Genomic DNA, 22544 nt, shown 5'->3' with positions numbered 1-22544 from the left:
TGTTGATATTCAGTTTGGAAAGTTGGCATGAAGTGTTAGGAACTGGCAGGCTTTCTTATCTGATTTCTCCCCTGATGGTCCTCTATGGAAAGATTCTACTTACATGTGTTATTCTTAATTGCCATGTTAGCGTAAGGGTCGCCAGCGTGATCTCTGTGGGAGCCAGTGTGCTCACCAGTAGAATCATAGAATTGCAGAGTTGGAAGGGAGCCCCAAGGTCAATCTAGTCCAGCCCCCTGCAATGCAGGAATCTCAGCTAAAGCATCCCTGACAGATGGCCACGCAGCCTCTGCTTAGAAACCTCCAAGGAAGGAGAGTCCACCACCTCCCCAGGGAGACTTTTCCACTTTCAAACAGCTCTTACTGTCGAAAAGTTCTTCCTGATTTCAGTCAGAATCATCTTTCTTGTAACTTGAAGCCATTGGTTTGAGTCCTACTCTTCGGAGCAAGAGAGAACAAGCTTGCTCCATCTTTCATGTGACAGCCTTTGAGATCTTTGAAGATGGCTATCGCATCTCCTCTCAGTCTCCTCTTTCCCAGGCTAAACATTCCCAGCTCCCTCAACCGTTCCTCATAAGGCTTGTTTTCCAGACCCTTGTTCATCTTGGTTGCCCTCCTCTGCATACCTTCCAGCTTGTCAACATCTTTAAATTGTGGTTCCCAGAATTGGACACAGTACAGTTGAACCTTGGGTTACGTACCGTCCTCCTTACAAACTCTTTGGGTAACGAGCTCCGGTAACCCGGAAGCAGGTGCTCCTGGTAGCAAACTTTGCCCTGGGATGCGAGCAGAAGTCGCGCACCGGCGGCGTCACAGCAGCGGGAGGCCCCATTAGCAAAACCGCGCCCCAGGTTAAGAACGGTTTGGGGTTAAGAACGGACCTCCAGAATGAATTAAGTTCATAACCGGATGTACCACTGTATTCCAGGTGTGGTCTGATCAAGGCTGAATAGAGAGGTACTACAACTTTACTGATATGCAGGTGACACAACCTTGATGGCAGAAAGTGAGGAGGAATTAAAGAACCTTTTAATGAGGGTGAAAGAGGAGAGTGCAAAATATGGTCTGAAGCTCAACATCAAAAAAACGAAGATCATGGCCACTGGTCCCATCACCTCCTGGCAAATAGAAGGGGAAGAAATGGAGGCAGTGAGAGATTTTACTTTCTTGGGCTCCATGATCACTGCAGATGGTGACAGCAGTCACGAAATTAAAAGACGCCTGCTTCTTGGGAGAAAAGCAATGACAAACCTAGACAGCATCTTAAAAAGCAGAGACATCACCTTGCCAACAAAGATCCGTATAGTTAAAGCCATGGTTTTCCCAGTATGATGTATGGCAGTGAGAGCTGGACCATGAAGAAGGCTGATCGCTGAAGAATTGATGCTTTTGAATTATGGTGCTGGAGGAGACTCTTGAGAGTCCCGTGGACTGCAAGAAGATCAAACCGATCCATTCTGAAGGAAATCAGCCCTGAGTGCTCACTGGAAGGACAGATCGTGAAGCTGAGGCTCCAAGACTTTGGCCAACTCATGAGAAGAGAAGACTGCCCGGAAAAGACCCTGATGTTGGGAAAGATGGAGGGCACAAGGAGAAGGGGATGACAGAGGACGAGGTGGTTGGACAGTGTTCTCGAAGCTACCAGCATGAGTTTGACCAAACTGCGGGAGGCAGTGGAAGACAGGAGTGCCTGGCGTGCTCTGGTCCAGGGGGTCACGAAGAGTCAAACACGACTAAACGACTAAACAACAACAGCAACAACTTTCCTTGGTCTGGACACTATACTTCTATTGATGCAGCCCAGAACAGCAGCAACTCTCATGGCACCTGCAAAAGTCCTCAGTAAATATCCATAATGCACGAAAGATGGTTTGCTGAAACCTTTCCATCTCCCTCTCCTTCAGATATAAGACGGGAGAAGGGCTGAAGCGCTGGCCATGTGCTTGGAGAGACTTGGTGTGCTGCTGCAGGTGGTTGCCGTTCGCCAATGGGACTGCACAGAGCTCTCCGTCAACACTCCGCGGAAATTGGGATTGTGCCAAAAAAGTTGCCTATGGAGACGGTTGCCTTGGTGACATGTTACTTTGCTGGAAAGTGTTGGTGTTGGCAACAGAAGACACTTTCCATGAACCCTTGCGTTCGTCATGAGTCACTTGCATTGGGCAACCTTCAGGGAGTTTCCACAGAGAAGGAGCCACCACACGCTTTGCTTTCAGAAGGTCACAAGTTCGGCAGTGGTGACTGGTGCCCTTTCGGATTGGGGCGCGGAAGGCAGGGGCACCAGGGCCAATGATGGACAGAGCCAACTCATTCTAGTTTTGTCCTAATTCTCTTCCCCTCTGAGTTCAACCAACGGGCAATGCTGAGCGTAAGAAGGAGGAAGCTGAGAGACAAGGCCAAACCCTGCATTGGTTGTAAGGAAGAAGGTAGACAGATGGTGGCTGGCTGAGCTCAGATTCAGGGGTGGTCTGAAAGTGCCCCATTCTTCCTAACAGACCAGTCTCCACTGGCTCAGTTCAAGCATAAGAGCATCTCTAGTAGCCAGCTTAAAGCCAAAACCTGGAAAGTCCCCATAAGTCAGATGTCACAGGCCGGTCAGTAATCACCCAGTTCAAAGTTAGAGTTGACTTTTTACTAGCTAAAACAGGACCTCCATAGACCTGGCTGAGTGTCAGAGCAGTGTATTCCAAGTGGCCTTTCTCCTTTAAAATTAGTTGCTGAGACTGAAAGTCTCTGCTTCCCTACAATTGTCTAAGTTGTCTCCAGGGCTTTTCCCAAGCAATCAGAGACTGCGCCAGCATGCAGGCAACCTCACCTCCACCCTTTTCATGCCTCTTCTGGCTCTGGGGAACAAGTGAGGAGGGGAGCTTGTCACAGCAGAAGGAAGAGACACTCTTGCTTCTTCAACAGCCGGACTCATCTCTGTCTCTTGGCTTCAATTCCCTCCTGCTTCTGCCTCTGATTCTGGCCTCCTCTCCGCCACAGACTCTCCCAGCTCATTAAACCCTGTTACTTATTCAGCTTCTGACACTTCCCCTTCTCTGTCTTCTCCCTTTGACCACTCAACATTGTCCCACCACCAATCCTTGGACTCGGAGTCTTCTTCCCTTGTTGGTTCCCCAGCTGGTTCCTCCCACCATTCCTCTGTGCCCAACCAGTCCATGACATCAGAGAGACAATACTGGCCTGGATAGACAAAGTAGCTTCATTCCAAAGCAATCTGCAATTTGGGGGAAGGCCCCAAACCACACTGGAAGAGTACATGTGTTGCATTAAGATGGTGCCAGGTTGTATATATGGGGTTTTAAATGGTTTTAATTTTGGTTCCTCTGTTTTGTTTTTGTTGGGTTGGGGTTGGTTAAATGTAGATTGGGGTTGGTGGTTATTTTAATTTGGATATAACTGTAAACATTATTATTATTATTAGCCCCAAGATGTGGTGAGGACCACTGGCTTAGATGATTTTAAAAGGGGAGAAGACAAATTGATGGAAGTGGAGATAGCTACGTGGGTCCTCCATGTTTAGGGAAGCTTTTAATGTTTGGTGTATTATGGTATTGTAATACAGTGGTGCCCCGCAAGACGAATGCCTCGCAAGAAGGAAAACCCGCTAGACGAAAGGGTTTTCCGTTTTGGAGGTGCTTCGCAAAACGAATTTCCTATGGGCTTGCTTCGCAAGACGAAAATGTCTTGCGAGTTCCTGCAGGGTTTTTTTCCTTCCCCCCCTTTTTCCCAAGCCGCTAAGCCGCTTATCAGCTGATCCGCTAAGCCGCTTAACAGCTGATCCGCTAAGCCGCTTATCAGCTGATCCGCCAAGCCGCTTAACAGCTGATCGCTAAGCCGCTTATCAGCTGATCCGCTAAGCCGCTTAACAGCTGATCCGCTAAGCCGCTAAGCCGCTTATCAGCTGATCCGCCAAGCCGCTTAACAGCTGATCGCTAAGCCGCTTATCAGCTGATCCGCTAAGCCGCTTAACAGCTGATCCGCTAAGCCGCTTATCAGCTGATCCGCTAAGCCGCTTAACAGCTGATCGCTAAGCCACTTATCAGCTGATCCGCTAAGCCGCTTTACAGCTGATCCGCTAAGCCGCTTATCAGCTGATCCGCTAAGACTGCTAAGCCGCTAATAGCGCTAATCCGCTAAGCCGCTAATAGGGTTGCTTCGCACGACGAAAAAACCGCAAGATGAAGAGACTAGCGGAACAGATTCTTTTCGTCTTGCGAGGCACCACTGTATTTTGTTGAAAGCTGCCCAGAATGGCTGGGGAAGCCCAGCCAGATGGGTGGGGTATAAATAATAAATTATGTTGATGATGATGATGATGTCAAGAGGAAGCACGCCACAGAATACCAGCAGCTAGGAAGCATCAACAGGAGACGACTATTGGCCACTTTGCTCTGCCAGTATGTGTCTCAATAGCATCTGTTCTGCACTGTGGGGAAAAGGGAATGGGACTAAATCAGCCTTTGCCAACGTGGTGCCCTCCAGATGTTTTGGACTACAACTCCCATCAGCCCTGGCCAGCACAATTTGGCTGCCTGTGGCTGATGGGAGTTGCACTCCAGAGCACCTTCCTTGAAGGTGAAGGATGGAGGAGATGAACATTTGATACAATACAAGCAGGGCTCTTCTTACTAATGTCCTTATTTCTGGCTAGTGGGAGGTCCAGTAGCAGAACTGGGAAGCCATGGAGATCTTCAGCGTCACTAGGCAATGCTGAGCAAGCTATTGGTTTGATTCAGTAGAAAGCAGCCTTCACATATATCCAGATACTTCTGGGGGAAATGGGGTTCAGGCTTACCTGTGCTGCTTAAGACTTTTAGCACTGCAGATTTGCTAATGGGGGGCTGGGAGGTGTGCACAACCCGGCAAGTGAACACAGAAGAGCTGTTCTGCTTAGTTGCTGTCACTTCCAGGGAACTCCGAAGGGAGAAGGTCCCATCCTGATTCAGGATTTCGAAAACTGGCGCCTCCAGTGGGGTTTCCTCCCGGTCCTTCAGCCAGTTAAAAATGATGTATCTGGGATAAAAGCCTTCCACGTAGCAGGTGACTGTCACAGTGTCATTCACCTGGACAGGTGAGGGAGGGTCCATTTTCAGCCACACTTTGGGCGGAACTGAGCAGACAAAGCCAATTGTTAAAATGTGGACTTTTTGTGCTCTGAGCTTTTAAGGAAAGATCAATATTAATTAATTAATTAATTCATAGGACTTATATCCTACTCTTCAGCCAGAAAGACTCCCAAAGCGATGTTCATATAATTTTTTTAAAAAATGCAGTAACTAGCAATGACTTCAATCTAAAATGTTACAACACAAATGGAAAAAGGGAAGGGAAGAAGAAATCAACCAAAGTTGCGTCACCAGGGTCTCCTTTTGACTGACAGGGTGTTGACGGGGATGGAAACAGACAGCTTATAGTCGTAAAAATAAGCCTTGCTGATCCCTTGAGAAATAGCCTGGTGACCCCACCTTTCCTAAGGTATCCTCCTGGGGGAGAATTGCAGAATCGGTCCCTTCCAAACTACAATTCTATGATTTTATGTATTCACTGTGGGTTAAACCAGAGAGCCTAGGGCTTGCCGATCAGAAGGTCGGCGGTTCGAATCTCCGTGATGAGGTGAGCTCCCGCTGCTCGGTCCCAGCTCCTGCCCACCTAGCAGTTCGAAAGCACATCAAAGTGCAAGTAGATAAATAGGTACCATTCCAGCGAGAAGGTAAACGGCATTTCCGTGCGCTGCTCTGGTTCGCCAGAAGCGGCTTAGTCATGCTGGCCACATGACCCGGAAGCTGTACGCCGGCTCCCTCGGGCAATAAAGCGAGATGAGCACCGCAACCCCAGAGTCGGTCACGACTGGACCTAATGGTCAGGGGTCCCTTTACCTTTATATATGTAAATAAAGACCCAACAGTCCCTGCTGATCTTCATTCGAAGGAAATGAAATTCTGGAAAAACGCAGGAAGGCAGCCCTTGAGGCTCTCACTGCTTGGAGATAATGTTCTTCCCCACCCATGTTAAGAACAATTTGTCAGTCACTTACCAACCACAGAAACCACACTGCCTTTCCCCTTGCGCTTCATTCCAAAGATTTCCTTCGTACAGTAATAGGTCCCAGCATCCTGGAGTTCTATGTTGGGGATGAGGATGGAGAAGTCTGTTTGCGAGTCAGGATGGAGTCTTCTCACCCGGGAATCAGTTCCTGTGTCAAGAGCTTGGGACTCCTTGTACCATGTCACTGTAGGGCGGACAATTGCCCGGGTCAGTTGGCAGTGCAGGGTGATGCTCTCTCCAGGGGATGCAGATAGAAATTTGGGCTCCTGCTTGACCTTCACAAGGGTGGCATCTGAAAGAACATCATAGAGTTCTGGTTCCTCTCCAGATTCTGCTTCTACCACCCCTGTTTGATTGAAAACATTTTAATCACTCTGGAGGCAGCCTTTGGCCTCCAGTTCAAAACCGTGGAAGAACAACCCCCAACCCCACTCTTTTTGGGAGAAGAAAAGGAGTAAACCCTACAAAAATCCAGAGTTGAGTCCCTAAGGTGGCTGGATGGCACCTTGTCCGCCTCCTTCCAGCAACTCCTGCAGCCAAGCTGGGGCCAAACGCCTTGCTCTGCTTGCCTTTGGACCACATCAGTGAGGCCAAGAGGGAGGGTCTTGTCGTCTGGGCAGCCTAGGACCTCTATACACACTGCCCAGGCTTGCACCCCGGGGAGGTCACTTGGGTGCTGCTAATGCAGCAGATATAACTGTGGGGATACATCCATAGCAATCACCAGAGGACAAATGACCACTGGGAGGAGCGCAGAGAAGAAATGCCCTGGTGCACCTGCGTCAGTACAACCGGGCGCCTTCATCTGCCCCAGCTGCAACAAAACATGTCTCTCCCCTATCGGTCTCTATGGCCACAGCAGGTGCTGCAAACTTCCAACAGTTTGGCTTCGCCCTTAAAGGCACACTCCTCCACTGTCTCCCGAGACAGACAGATGCCAGTGATATTCAGGGGGAAGGTCCCTAACCGGTCACCAGCAACTAATGTATTGAAAGAATTATTTGTTGACAGCCGCCAACTTTGCAGGCTTTTAAAGAGGGTTAGACACGTTCTTGCAGGATAAGAATGACCAATGGCTACTAGCCCTGATGTCCTTTTCTCCATTCTTGGAGGCAGCATGTGTCTGAATGCCAGTTGCTGGAATCTGCAGGAGGGGAGAAGGTCTTGTGTTCGAATTCTGCTTGCAGGCTCTTTTCCCCTAAGCATCTGGCCGGCTGCTGTGAGAACACAGTGCTGGACTAGATGGGTCACTGGTCTGATCCAACAGGCTGTTTTATAATAATAATATAATAATAATTTATTATTTATACCCCGCCCATCTGGCTGAGTTTCCCCAGCCACTCTGGGCGGCTCCCAATCGAGTGTTAAAAACAATACAGCATCAGGCATTAAAAACTTCCCTAAACAGGGCCGCCTTCAGTTGTCTTTTAAAAGTAAAATAGTTGTTTATTGCCTTGACATCTGATGGGAGGGCGTTCCACAGGGCAGGCGCCACCACTGAGAAGACCCCCTGCCTGGTTCCCTGTAACCTCACTTCTCGCAGGGAGGGAACTGCCAGAAGGCCCTCAGAGCTGGACCTCAGTGTCTGGGCTGAACAATGGGGGTGGAGACGCTCCTTCACATATACTGGACCAAGGCCATTTAGGGATTTAAAGGTCAGCACCTACACTTTGAATTGTGCTCGGAAACGTACTGGGAGCCAATGCAGATCTCTCAGGACCAGTGTTATGTGGTCCCAGTGGCCACTCCCAGTCACCAGTCTAACTGCCGCATTCTGGATTAGTTGTAGTTTACGGGTCACCTTCAAAGGTAGCCCCACATAGAGTGCATTGCAGTAGTCCAAGCGGGAGATAACCAGAGCATGCACCACTCTGGCAAGACAGTCTGCAGGCAGGTAGGGTCTCATCCTGTGTACCAGATGGAGCTGATAAACAGCTGCCCTGGACACAGAATTGACCTTCACCTCCATGGACAGCTGTGCGTCCAAAATGACTCCTAGGCTGCGCACCTGGTCCTTCAGGGGCACAGTTGCCCCATCCAGGACCAGGGAGTCCCCCACACCTGTCCGCTCCCTGTCCCCCAAAAACAGTACTTCTGTCTTGTCAGGATTTAACCTCAATGCACTTATGTGTTAATGTAGTCAACATGTCCAGTAGCCCGTGAGAAATTGCTCCTTCTGGCATCTACCCCGATGGAGGACCTAATTTCCACCCTCTAAGTCTCAGGTCCTAATCTTCTGGTGGCAACCCTATGAATAAACTGTTGAACCCAACTCTGGAAGGATCTGAAATGGACCGCAATGAAGAGACTTGAAAGGTCCTCTTCATCTGGGTTTCTACTGCACGCAAGTAGCGTGAAGCCACAAATCACTTCCCTCCCTGGAGAGCATGTTTCACCGGGATTCACTAAGCTCAGAAAGCAGGTCTTAGTCGATTTAACGGCATTTACGAGTTTGTTTGTTCCAGACTCACCAGGGGTTTGCAGGAAGAGGTGGAGCTGTAGGAAGAGACGGATCAGCCACAGCGAAGAGTTGAAAGCAGCCATCAAAGTGGCAGAAAACCCACATTCCTGTCTGCGTTGTGTCTTGGGAACTCTTGTTTCAGTTGCAGGAGAAAGGCTTTTCTTTTCTTTTGGCTGTGACACTTCCTTCTGCAATTAATAGAAGCCAGTTTCACTTCCCCGAATTTGGAAAGCCTATTTTGCTTTCAGGCTCCCCTGCACAAAATGATATCCACACACCCACATACTAGGGGCAGCAACGCCTGCTTGCCTCACTTGCCAACTCCACTGTTTGACTGTAAACAACAAAAACAACCAACATGAAGTCATTTTACAAAAAAAAAAAGTCTCAATAATAATTAATTTACCCTGTTGTAAATAAAAAATTGCCCCTTTCCCTTATGGGGTATCCAAGAGCCCATATAGAGTCCTTACATAGGTTCCCTATTGGTAGGAGAAAATAACAGAGGCCAACCAGAGAATATTGAGAAGCAAAGCAGCTAGTAAGCTTGATCTTTATTGATCTGTTGCAACAGGGTGCTCCCTTCACCACGCGCAGGAGAGGAGGAGGAACCCAGAAAAATGGCATGCAAGGCCTTATAAAGACTTTTGAAATTGCCACCCTGTAGATCAAGACCACCCCCAGAAACATCATACATACATCACAGAAGGGGTGTAACCTAAGACCACCCCTCAGATACATCACACCTACATCACAGAAAAAGGCGGTCTAAAACAGAAATTTGCATGTTGTTTTTCTCTTGTCCTTGTTTATCTCCTGTCTGGCAGGTTACTTGATTGGATTGCCTGGGGAGCCTGGCCAGTCTTTTGAAATGATAAATACTTAGTTCCTGGGCCATGTCACAGGCTCACACCCTATTCAAACACAGACATACCCTTAAGACAGGATTTGTGAAGGAAAAGACAATGGGGAGCCTTTTCCATTTTGACCTTGCAGAGAAAACATTTGCTCAGTTTAGGAATCAAAATGGCTTCAGGTCGGTCTTCCTGTGCTGATCTATGTACGTGCGGTTATGAACATTACCATATATCTAAGACCATAATATTCCCATCACAACCCCTTGCCCGTCCTCACACTGTAGCACCCTGCTTGTGGTTAACGCTTAGCTGGAATGAAATATTCAACGCAGCAATAGAGAAATTAAAATAATAATTTATTTGTCAGACAAATAAATGATAGACACAGTGGTATATGGTTACCAAAGCTCTGCCCCCTCCAGCCCTGATGACCAGCACTTATATTTCCTCAGCCCAGCCCCCTTTCTCCTCCCTTTGGCTGCCTCTGTCCAATCAGCCTGGTTGAAATTCCTATTGGCTGTTTGCTAGAACCAATCATAAAAGATACACCCATTTCCTATTACCTTTTATGGGAGACAAAGAGCTATATTTCCTTCTATCTATAAATGGCAGACAAGTAGCCATATATCTTACATTTGCCTCGACAAGGCACCTTAATTACCAGATCACTTCTTGCCCTTCTTGCCCTTTTGCCCTCCAAAACAGATGGCTAATGGTTATAAATTTTTATCTTAAACAGAGGTCAGAGATCTTGGGTTCACATTCTCACACACCATCAATGAAAGATCTCCTTCTTTGGAGGTCTTTAAGCAGAGGCTTGACAACCATATGTCAGGAGTGCTCTGATGGTGTTTCCTGCTTGGCAGGGGTTTGGACTCGATGGCCCTTGTGGTCTCTTCCAACTCTATGATTCTATGAAATAAGAATCTAACATAAGAATCTAACATTTCTTACTTTCTAAATCCTTTGCATAATTACATTTAAGCCAATATATTTAATACATAACATATATAGATTTTTAGAAGCAAAGGCCTTTTCAAAGTAAAAACTTCTTCAGTTTACAACCCCCTTTCCTGGCCAGCTGCTTTTCCCATTAGCTCTTGCCCTTTAACCTTATGAAAATGTGGCTCAAGTTTCTAATGGGAGACACATGGTATTATATTTTGTTAAACAATGAATGCTACTATTTACCAACTCTTAATTAGTGCTTTTGCAGCTTGATTGTATTCTGTAGGGTCAGTAACCTAGTAACCTTTGCTCTCAGCCTGTAATTCCCTTTTTACAACTTTGAGAATTTTGGCTCCTGCTATAAATAAATCAAGGGGGCCTTTGTCCAGGAGGATAACATCTGCCAAAGTATATCTTCTGCCTGGCATACAAACATTTGCAAATATATTTTTTAAGCTCATTTTAAAATGCAAGTCTTGATCAGATGCCTCAACACTTGACCAACCCCTCTCCCTTTGCACCCACCCGCTCGCCTATCTCCCCAAAGTTTGCCCCAAGCCCCTCCCTCTTAACTAAAGCCCCTCCCCTCTCTCACTCCATCCCACCTATTTTAAAAGGGAGGAGGGGCTTCACCCAGCTAAACTGCTGAGCGAACGGCCTTCCCCCTCCGTTCATCCTCACTGCAGACATCATCATCATTATCATCATCATAATTTATTTGTACCCCGCCCATCTGGCTGGGTTTTCCCAGCCACTCTGGGCACATTCCAACAAAAGATTAAAAATATATTAAAATGTCAGACATTAAAAACTTCCCTAAACAGGGCTGCCATCAGTTGTCTTCTAAACGTCAGATAGTTGTTTATCTCTTTGATATCTGATGGGAGGGCATTCCACAGGGAGGGAACCGCCCGAAGGCCCTCGGAGCTGGACCTCAGTGTCCGGGCTGAACGATGGGGGTGGAGATGCTCCTTCAGGTATAATGGACCAAGGCCGTTTCGGACTTTAAAGGTCAGCACCAGCACTTTGAATTGTGCTCGGAAACGTACTGGGAGCCAATGTCGGTCTTTCAAGACTGGTGTTATGTGGTCTCAGTGCCCACTCCCAGTCACTAGTCTAGCTGCCACATTCTGGATTAGTTGCAGTTTCTGGGTCACCTTCAAAGGTAGCCCCACGTAGAGCGCATTGCAGTAGTCCAAGCGGGAGATAACCAGAGCATGCACCACTCTGGTGAGATAGTCTGCGGGCAGGGAGGGTCTCATCCTGCATACCAGATGGACCTGGTAAACAGCTGCACTGGACACAAAATTGACCTGCGCCTCCATGGACAGCTGTGAGTCCAAAATGACTCCCAGGCTGCGCACCTGCTCCTTCAGGGGCACAGTTACCCCATTCAGGACAAGGGAGTCCTCCACACCTGCCCACCCCCTGTCCCCCCAAAACAGTACTTCTGTCTTGTCAGGATTCAACCACAATCCTGGCAATGCCCCCACCAGCAGCTGGTGGGCACACGCACCTCCCCAGGCACCCAATCGGCTTGCTCCACCGCTGCGTTCATTCATAGTATTTCTCTCCATTTCTCTTGGTTTCTCATTTTTCTAATCTTAAATAAAGTCCACCAAATTCCTTCGTCCACGAGCAGATTTGTTTCTTTTTTTTTTAAGTACAGTGGTACCTCAGGTTACAGACGCTTCAGGTTACAGACTCCGCTAACCCAGAAATAGTACCTCAGGTTAAGAACTTTGCTTCAGGAGGAGAACAGAAATCGTTCATCGGCGGCACAGCAGCAGCAGGAGGCATCATTGGCTAAAGTGGTGCTTCAGGTTAAGAACAGTTTTAGGTTAAGAACGGACCTCCAGAACAAGCTAAGTTCTTAACCCGAGCTACCACTGTATTGATGACAATTAATCAGCTGCTTAGGGCACATTTTCCCCAACAGTTACCCCCTTGTAGGCATGTTTTGCCTAATAGGCACATTTTTGCTAATTTCCTTAATATACAGTGGTACCTCGGGTTACATATGCTTCAGGTTACATACGCTTCAGGTTACAGACTCCACTAACCCAGAAATAGTACCTTGGGTTAAGAACTTTGCTTCAGGATAAGAACAGAAATCGTGCTCCAGCGGTGAGGCAGCAGCAGGAGGCCCCATTAGCTAAAGTGGTGCTTCAGGTTAAGAACAGTTTCAGGTTAAGAACGGAACGAATTAAGCACTTAACCCGAGGTACCACTGTAATCCATTTTATTCTGTCATTTTCCACCAACATTATATTTTTATAATTATATTTTCATAACTGTTTTTTTTTTACTTGTAAAGTGCTTAGGAGCCATTCTGGAAAGCAAGCAGTATTTAAATTAAATACTACCACTACCACTACTACTAATAATAATGCATTTTGATCCCTATTGTCCCCTACATATACATTTTTTTGTACAATGTTATTGTACAAATAATTATCCTCCCCTCCCTTTTCGGGGGGGGGGAATAATATTTATGAAATTTTTAAAGCTATATATTTTCGTTGTGTTGTTTCCTGATGTTGTATCTTGCTGTTTTGACATTTTCTATATGATTTGCATTTTGCATTTATTTTGTTTACAGATATTTATTTGTCTTATATGCTAATGTATGTTCTGACATATCCTTGTTTTGTTATGTTGCTTAAAATGTGGCCTTTTAAACATTAGTGTTATTAGCAGTCACATTGAATGTGGAATGTATGTTTTTGTTGAGATGTGCAAACCACTTTGAGAGTTCTGCTGAAATGTAAAGCAGGATGCAAGTTGGTTAGATCAATAAATAAACATTATGGCAAAAGCTCTTAAGGACACACCTGAAATGGCCTCATAACATAGTAGCCAAGGAACCAGCAGCTAGGGTTGTCATCTTTTTAAAAGTACAAACCAGGACACCCCAAATGTTGTTGAGCTTTCTTTAGAAAGACCCCAAAATCTCCAGATTACCATACATTTTGCATTGCTGCTTCGTCAAAGCTGAGTTTTAAAATGAGCAATTTGTTGTGACCGGCTGCTAAAAATTACATGACCAGCGGTCTCTGCTGTGCCCTTTTCCAGAAGGGTATTATCTGATGTGAATCATGCACAGTTGCTTAAGAAGCAGTTATTTAACCAGGAGAACTTCCCCAAGTGGGGTTTATTGTTCAATGGAAGCTGCAACGCAGAAAGCAATTACCCAGATTTAGAAAGTGGCACAGGCCCGCTGAACATTGAGTGTTGTTTTGCTACAGGGTGAGTCTGTTTCACACAGGTTACGTGATGATTTCCTTTTGGGTGTGTTCTCATGAGCTATTGCTGTAATATACTGTACAGTTATATCAACAGGTTGCATTGATGGCCTTTTATATCAGCGTTTCCCAAACCTTTTCAAGCCAACACCCCTTTGGTTCCATAACCTCATGCCCAGTGCCCTCTACCCTATAGACAACATTATTCAGAAGAGTGGTTTGCACAACCTGGATAGCTCAGTTGGTCAGAGCTTGGTGCTGATAATGCCAAGGTCGTAGGTTCGATCCCCGTATGGGGCAGTTGCATATTCCTGCATTGCAGGGGGTTGGACTAGATGATCCTCAGGGTCCATCCCAACTCTACGATTCTATTATTCTATGAGCCACTAAAGAAGACAATGGAGTTTTCTTGGCAGGGATACTGGAAATTACAAAATTAAAAGACGCCTGCTTCTTGGGAGAAAAGCAATGACAAACCTAGACAGCCTCTTAAAAAGCAGAGACATCACCTTGCCGACAAAGGTCCATATAGTTAACGCTATGGTTTTCCCAGTAGTGATGTATGGAAGTGAGAGCTGGATCAAAAGAAGGCTGATCGCCAAAGAATGGATGCTTTTGAATTCTGGTGCTGGAGGAGATTCTTGAGAGTCCCATGGACTGCAAGAAGATCAAACCTATCCATTCTGAAAGAAATCAGCCCTGAGTGCTCACTGGAAGGACAGATCCTGAAGCTGAGGCTACAATACTTTGGCCACCTCATGAGAAGAGAAGACTCCCTGGAAAAGACCCTGATGTTGGGAAAGATGGAGGGCACAAGGAGAAGGGGACGACAGAGGACAAGATGGTTGGACAGTGTTCTTGAAGCTACCAGCATGAGTTTGACCAAACTGCGGGAGGCAGTGGAAGACAGGAGTGCCTGGCATGCTCTGGTCCATGGGGTCACGAAGAGTCAGACATGACTAAATGACTAAACAACAACAAAAGAAGATAATAACACAGTAAAATTCAAAACAGCAACTATTTGTTCAAAATCCAATTAAAACTATTTAGTTGCATTAATTCAACAACATGGATGAACTTGATCCAGGGCTTCCAGCTATTACCAGTAACTGGAGATCTTGTGATTTCCATAAGTACAGTGGAACCTCAGTTGTCAAACGTAATCCGTTCCAGAAGACTCTTCGACTTCCGAAACGTTTGACAACCAAGGCTCAATGGATGGTTGGCAAAGTCCATTGAGAAAATGGAGAAACCGTTTCGACTTCCAAAACGCGTTCGACTTCCAAGACGCGTTCAAAAATGGAAGCAATACTTCTGGGTTTTTGGCATTTGAAAACCGAATTGTTTGGCTTCTGAGACACTCAAAAACTGAGGTCCCACTGTACAAACAAGAGTGAGCAAAGAAAATAACTTTGAAAGCAATAAGAGCGGTAAAACTTTACAGTGGTACGTCGGGTTAAGAACATAATTCGTTCCGGAGGTCCGTTCTTAACCTGAAGCACCACTTTAGCTAATGGGGCCTCCTGCTGCTGCCGCGCCGCCGTCACGCGATTTCTGTTCTCATCTTGAAGCAAAGTTCTTAACCCGAGGTACTATTAGTGGAGTCTGTAACCTGAAGAGTCTGTAACCTGAAATGTCTGTAACCCGAGGTACCACTGTATTTATAAAGACACTGGACAACAATGGGCCCAGGACAGAATCCTGCAACACCCCACTTGTCACTTTTTCCCAGGATGATGAGGAACCATTAGTGAGACCTCTTTGGGTTTGGTCAGTCAATGTCCTGAAACCCAGTGTCAACCTAAAGCACGCTGAGTCGCAACTTCCATTCCCTATCCAACTTTCAGTACTTTTTGAATATCTATACTGGGTTCTGTCAATAAGCATCACATGAGCATATATCAGCAATATCTGGAGGACCACAAGTTCTGGGTTCTGAGTTCTGGGTTAGCGGGTCTGTAACCTGAAGCATCTGTAACCTGAGGTACCACAAAGCGAGGAAGACGTTGTGGTGGTCACACAGGGTCCCCGGATGTTTCACCGTCTATTGATCCCTGTGCCACCAATTTATTTCTCGCTGCCACCACCCAGGCCCTACCTGGTAAAATACTGAATCCAGCCAGGGTAAAATTGGAACATAAACTTCTGTTTATTTATTGCAGTTTAACAAGCGTGTGGTTTCATAAACGGTATCAGTCAATTACAATCATGGGGTGCCTATCCAGACCTATAACTTCCGCTACCTGCTCTCACTCACTAAACCACCTCTCAGATATTTACTCATCTTCCTAGCTCCTAACTGTTCCTGACTCAGCTTATTTCACTACACTAACTCAACCTACCCACAGACTCTATCCCAATTTACTCTCACTCCAACCAACCACCCAACTCCCAACGAACTCCTCCCTTTGCCCCTCCCAGAGCTGGTTTTAGAGTATGCCCCTCCCAGAGCTGGTTTTAGAGTATGCCACCTGGGGGAAGGCGAAGCCAAGCCTGTGCTAATGTTGCCGCATAGGGTTCAAGGGCTTCACATGACCATGCAAAGGGCGCTGTCACTCGCAAGGCAAATCGAAAAAAAGTAGTATAAACAGCGACAACTGGGAAACACTGGTCTGGGAGTGCTCCAATTGGAGAACAGCCTTTACGAAAGGTGTCATGGGTTTTGAAGATGCTCAAACTCAGGACGCAAGGGAGAAACGTGCTAAGAGGAAGGCATGCTTGGCAAATCCACACTGTGTTCAACTCCCACCCGGAAACCAATGTCCCCACTGTGGAAGGACGTGTGGGTCCAGAATTGGCCTCCACAGTCACTTACAGACTCACTTTTAAAATCGTGTTTATGGAAGACCAAAGAAGAAAGTTGAGTTGCTGAGTGTTCAAGTGTTTTATTCAAGTTGATAAAGCAATATGGTTGGTGCAAAGTGTGTTTGGGGAAGACAGCAGGGCTCCTGAACTGTATCTTTACATGTGAGGCTGTTTTGCAATATTTATGAGGTATATATAGAAAACGTTGTACTCCAATGCTTAACTTGATGTATTTATTTTTCTAATATCATTCTCTCTTGTTTATTTTACTTAAGTACTCGGGTGCATTTGTGCAGAGAGATGTATTGCTTAATTATCCAACTTAAAATATGGACTCTTATTATTAGCAGCTGCGGTTGTATTCAGTGTGGTGTCTTTATGTAATAAATGTTGATTTTTGTTGAGATGTAGGCTGCTTAGGAATTTCATGAAATGCACCCGTTCCATTAGCAGTAGGGTTTATGCTTGTGCAGCAGATTTCTCCCCTCTCTCCTTCCTCCCCCCATGTGTGTCCCACACCCTCTCCAAATCTTCTCTAGATGGTGCACAGCAGCAAAAAGGGTGTTTCATCCAGTGGTTGCAGAATGCCCCGGCAAGACTCCTTACGGGGTCTTCGCTGCAGGATCACGTTCACCCGGTGCTATACCAGCTGCACTGGCTCCCGGTGGAGTACAGGATCAGGTTTAAGGTGCTGGTTTTGACGTTTAAAGCCCTATATGGCGAGGACCCTCGTACCTACGGGACCGCCTCTCCTGGTATGTCCCAGGGAGGACCTTACGGTCTTCAAACAAAAACATCTTGGAGGTCCCGGGCCACAGGGAGGTTCGGCTGGCCTCAACCAGAGCCAGGGCCTTTTCAGCCGTGGCCCCGATCTGGTGGAACGCTCTGTCACAAGAGACTAGGGCCCTGCGGGACTTGACATCTTTCCACAGGGCCTGCAAGACGGAGCTGTTCTACCAGGCCTTTGGCCAAGGCACAGTCTGATCCCCTCTCTCCTTCAGTAATCCTCATAGCACTCTAACCCAACGGTTGCCATTAATTTGATTCTGAATTGATTTTAGAATGTATTTTAATTAATTGACTGTGTGATTTTATGTATACTGTGCTATTTTTACTTGTTCTTAGCTGCTCTGAGCTCGGCTTTGGCTGGGGAGGGTGGAATATAAATAAATTATTATTATTATTATTATTATTATTATTATTATGCAAGTCATGAATCCTTGCGCTAACACAATTTACACAGCAGTGCATTTGATTCAACCCATAATCCACAAGTTTATTTCACACACACACACACACACACACACACACACACACACACACACACAATGTATATACGGCCTCGGTCCAGTATACCTGAAGGAGCGTCTCCACCCCCATCATTCTGCCTGGACACTGAGGTCCAGCACTGAGTGCCTTCTGGTGGTTCCCTCACTGTGAGAAGCCAAGTTACAGGGAACCAGGCAGAGGGCCTTCTCGGTGGTGGCGCCCACCCTGTGGAATGCCCTCCCACCAGATGTCAAAGAGAACAACAACTACCAGACTTTTAGAAGACATCTGAAGGCAGCCCTGTTTAGGGAAGCTTTTAATGTTTGATGCATTACTGTATTTTAATATTTTGTTGGAAGCCACCCAGAGTGGCTGGGGAAACCCAGCCAGATGGGTGGGGTATAAATAATGAATTATTATAGTATTATTATTATGCTCAGGGGCATTGCATGAGCAGTGTGCACCCAGCACGCCGAGGGGTTGGGGCTGATGAAGCTCGTTTCTCCACGCTGCATATAGACACTCATATCTGTGACTGACATTGTCACAGCTTCGATATCTTGGCTAAATATGGGTCGTGATTTGAAGGAACAAATTGGAGAAGAGGAGACTGTGAGCCATCTTCAAATATCTGAAGAGTTGTCACATACCGGTAGCTTCTTTCCTGCTGCTCCAGAGCGTGGAAACCAAGCCAAAGGGTTCAAGTTACAAGAAAGGCGATTCCGACTAAACAATAGGAATATTCTTTCTGATTGTAAGAGATGATTGACAGTGGAGCAGTCTCCCTTGGGAGGTGGTTGGACTCTCCTTCCTTGGAGGTTTCTAAGCAGAGGTTGGGTGGCCATCTGTCAGGGATGCTTTAGCTGAGATTCCTGTATTGCAGGGAGTTGTGCAAGATGACCTTTGGGGTCCCTTCCAACTGTACAATTGTGTGATTTTACTGGTGGGCACATTGGCACCCACAGATATCGCTCTGGCAACCCCTGCGCTAGCATGGCAATTAAGAATAACACATGTAAGTAGAATCTGTGGATAGAGGATAATCAGAGGAGAAATTGGATAAGAAAGCCTGTCAGTTCCTGTACCATTTTGTACCATAGCCCCTTATTCAAAAAGTGAATAAGGAGTGGGCTATTTTTAAGGAATACATCAAAATTTATGTGGAAAAAGTAGAATTAATGACAGATACTGCGTGAATCCAGAAAATGATTAGAGTGAAAGGAGAGTAAAGAGAAAAGAAGAGATTAAAGAAATAATGAAATGCGTTTAAGCTAGTTGGAAAAATAAAGTAGCGTAACAAGCTGGAAGTCAAGTCACTTGGTGGGTGTCTGTGTGGGGTAGGTGTGTAGGTATGTTGATATGTATAGTACAGGTAGATATTATATAGAGTAATGTAGGTATCACCTTGTAGAGACATCACCTTGCCAACAAAGGTCCGTATAGTAAAAGCTATGGTTTTCCCAGTAGTGATGTATGGAAGTGAGAGCTGGACCATAAAGAAGGCTGATCGCCGAAGAATTGATGCTTTTGAATTCTGGTGCTGGAGGAGACTCTTGAGAGTCCCATGAACTGCAAGAAGATCAAACCTCTCCATTCTGAAGGAAATCAGCCCTGAGTGCTCACTGGAAGGACAGATCCTGAAGCTGAGGCTCCAAGACTTTGGCCACCTCATGAGAAGAGAAGACTCCCTGGAGAAGACCCTGATGTTGGGAAAGATGGAGGGCACAAGGAGAAGGGGACGACAGTGGATGAGATGGTTGGACAGTGTTCCCGAAGCTACCAGCATGAGTTTGACCAAACTGCGGGAGGCAGTGGAAGACAGGAGGGCCTGGCGTGCTCTGGTCCAGGGGGTCACGAAGAGTCGGACACGAGAGCTGTTCGACAGTGGAATTTGCTGCCAAGGAGTGTGGTGGAGTCTTCTTCTTTGGAGGTCTTTAAGCAGAGGCTTGACAACCATATGTCAGGAGTGCTCTGATGGTGTTTCCTGCTTGGCAGGGGGTTGGACTCGATGGCCCTTGTGGTCTATTCCAACTCTATGATTCTATGACTAAACAACAACAACAACACAATGTAGGTATGTTTTATGTTATGAAAATTAGGTAGTGTGTTGTGTACGTGTATTGTGCTAATGTATATGTATGTGTTTTATGTGTTAATAAAAATAAAAGAAAAAGAAAAAGAAAAGAAAAAAGAAAGCCTGCCAGTTCCTAACACTTCATGCCAACTTTTGAAACTGGGAAGAGCAACACAACTGTGGTCTCTTTTGCCTGCTGGGATCAGCAGCTCGCCTCCACGCAGAAGATGCCCTTGTCTGCCCACATGCTGCCTTTCTAACCTTACTGTCCCAATAGCTGCAACACTGCAGACATGCAGACATTTCCTCCTCTTCCTGATGCCTAAAGATAAAGAGGGTGCCAGCTGAGCCTCCTTGCATCTCTGAGGCACCACTGAAAAGGACTGTTCTCCTGTTACCCCTCCTGGCACTCCCACAGAGGGGAGCACACAGAGAAGGGCTTTAGATGGCAGTCACAGGGTCCCTATAGTCTCTCACCAGGCCATGGCTCACTAACCTGGTGCCCTCCAAGTATGACATCCATCAGCCCCAGCCAGCTGCTGGGAGTCAGATATTTGAAGATGGCTATCCCATCTCCTCTCAGTCTTTTCTTTTCCTGGCTGAACATACTCCACTCCTTCAACCGCTCCTCATCAGGCTTGGTTTCCAGACCCTTGATCCTCTTGGTTTCTCGCCTAGTATCCTGATCAAAGAGAGTGTGACAAAGAACTCACATGGTGGAACTTCATGATGTTTGCAAACACACCAGTAAATGAAAGATCTGTCCCAAACGTTCACGCCAATTTGTATAACAAACAATTCTTTTTATTTGCTTCTTGCTATCGTATAATGCTGTAAGAGAATAGCTAGGTTCACATGGTAGTTTCTCCAGGAACAAAGTTAATACAGTTGATTAGGCATGAATAATTTATGTTGCTCTAGCAACAGGTTCTGAAATTCTGTTGCTCTGACACCAGGTTCTGAAATGCTGGGAAAGAACAGTTAAGAACGTTTAAAAAATAATAATAATGAAAAATATACTTGAAAACGATTTCTAACCCAAAGGACATACAGAGCAGGGTAAAACTCTCCAGGGTTGTTGAAAAAAGAATGTATTCAACAGGACTGGGAAAGGCACTAGGAAGGGAGTTTCAAAAGGAAGATGCCACTGTTCCCACGTTGTACAAAATGGACCTCATGAGATGGTATCTGCAGGAATTGCTCTCTGGCAGAGGAAAATGACAGACTGGGATATAAGAGATATAAGCAGTGAGATGATCTCCTACGTATCTCAGCCACTTAGGGCTTAGGGCAGGCTTCCTCAAAGTTGGCCTTCCAGATGTTTTTGGCCTACAACTCCCATGATCCCTAGCTAGAAGGACCAGTGGTCAGGGATGATGGGAACTGTAGTCTCAAAACATCTGGAGGGCCAACTTTGAGGAAGCCTGGCTTAGGGCCACCAACTTGAAAGGTAGACAATTTCTAGGCTGGTCTGTCCACCGGCTCCTGTCCCTAGGTGTTCACAGGTGTGTTTCTCAGGTTCCCCTTGCCATGTTCTTTTTTGAGGAAGAGGTATAAGAGGAAAGGAGCAACAACAAGGAGTTTGCTGGCCAGAATAAGTCCAATACAGAGACCGAAGGGGGACAGCTGAAAAGGACCTGCAAGGGAGAAGACAGGAGATTTAACACCAAGCACAAGAGTCTGTCCGAAGACGCTGGCAAGGTAATCTTCAGAGAACTTACAATAGAAAGGCAGTAAAAAGCAAGCTGCTGATCTTAACACTTCACTGTGATTGGAGAGTGTTGGGTGAGATGCTAGTCCTGAATTGGACGCCCGAGCTATCAATCCACTCCCCGCTTCCTGGTGTTCTCCTTATATGGTGTCATTCTGCAAGACTTTGGTGGCAGGCTATCTGGCTTTCTTAGAGAGTGTTTTGAGCCCCAGATTGGTCTGAACTGCCCTGGATTGACCCATCTGCTTCAGATCAATCCAGAAATGCACTGAACTGGGACCAGCATCAAAATGTCGCCTTGAACTGTGATAATGGCTCCTGCTTTCCTGGATGGGGGTTAGAGTTGGGTATGTGAATGTGTAGAGAAAGTATTATATTTTACAAAGGCTAATTTGTTGCTCCACAAACATTTGCCTCAGGCCCCTTCCCTCCACTGGCATGTGGCCCTCATAAAGTTTCCTGGAAACCGATTCCACCAAGGGCACCCCAAACATGTTTGGATCCGAGGCCAGATTTGGAAAGCTAAGAATGTGTGCTGCAGGCAACAAAAGAACCTCAACGCATTTCACAAAAGAAAAACTGGTGGTGCTCAGGACTGCCCTCCAAAATGAGAAGAGGCAAGCGAGTCTTATTGGGCATCAAGGTGGGCATACCATGAAGCACTATGTAGGGATCCTTTGATCTATACCAAGCAGGAAGCACCTTTGGCCCTCCAAACATGGCTGAATTTCAACTCCCATCACCCCCCACCATTAGTCATGTTCGCAGGGGCTGATGGGAGCTGTAGTTCAGGAAGCTCTGGAGGACCAACCAGCGCCCATATCTGGTCTACACTAACTAGCAGGGCCTCTCCAGGGTCTCGGGCAGAAGCCTTTTTCCTGGGAACTACTGCATGGAACAAAGGGACATGGGTGGCGCTGCGGTTTAAACCACAGAGCCTAGGACTTGTCGATCAGAAGGTTGGTGGTTCGAATACTGGCGACGGGGTGAGCTCCCGTTGCTCGGTCCCTGCTCCTGCCAACCTAGCAGTTCGAAAGCGCGTCAAAGTGCAAGTAGATAAATAGGTACCACTCCAGCGGGAAGGTAAACAGCGTTTCTGTGTGCTGCTCTGGTTTGCCAGAAG

The 22544-nt window shown here is 46.5% G+C and overlaps 1 protein-coding gene across 1 annotated transcript in view; it reads right to left on the bottom strand.

The window, feature by feature from the left end:
* The window catches only part of LOC128415485 (signal-regulatory protein beta-1-like), a 37451-nt gene that overhangs the window by 2768 nt on the left and 12139 nt on the right, over nucleotides 1–22544 (bottom strand). The window contains exons 5-8 of the mRNA XM_053391725.1: nucleotides 21214–21347; nucleotides 8523–8706; nucleotides 6041–6397; nucleotides 4802–5116 (exon numbers count right to left, since the gene is read on the bottom strand). Of these exons, the coding sequence (XP_053247700.1) occupies nucleotides 4802–5116; nucleotides 6041–6397; nucleotides 8523–8706; nucleotides 21214–21347 (990 nt within the window). The remainder of the gene's footprint in view (nucleotides 1–4801; nucleotides 5117–6040; nucleotides 6398–8522; nucleotides 8707–21213; nucleotides 21348–22544) is intronic.

The sequence above is a fragment of the Podarcis raffonei genome, chromosome 6 (assembly GCF_027172205.1).
Source record: "Podarcis raffonei isolate rPodRaf1 chromosome 6, rPodRaf1.pri, whole genome shotgun sequence".
In the NCBI taxonomy this organism is placed as follows: domain Eukaryota; kingdom Metazoa; phylum Chordata; class Lepidosauria; order Squamata; family Lacertidae; genus Podarcis; species Podarcis raffonei.
This window is presented reverse-complemented; position numbering and strand designations above follow the sequence as displayed.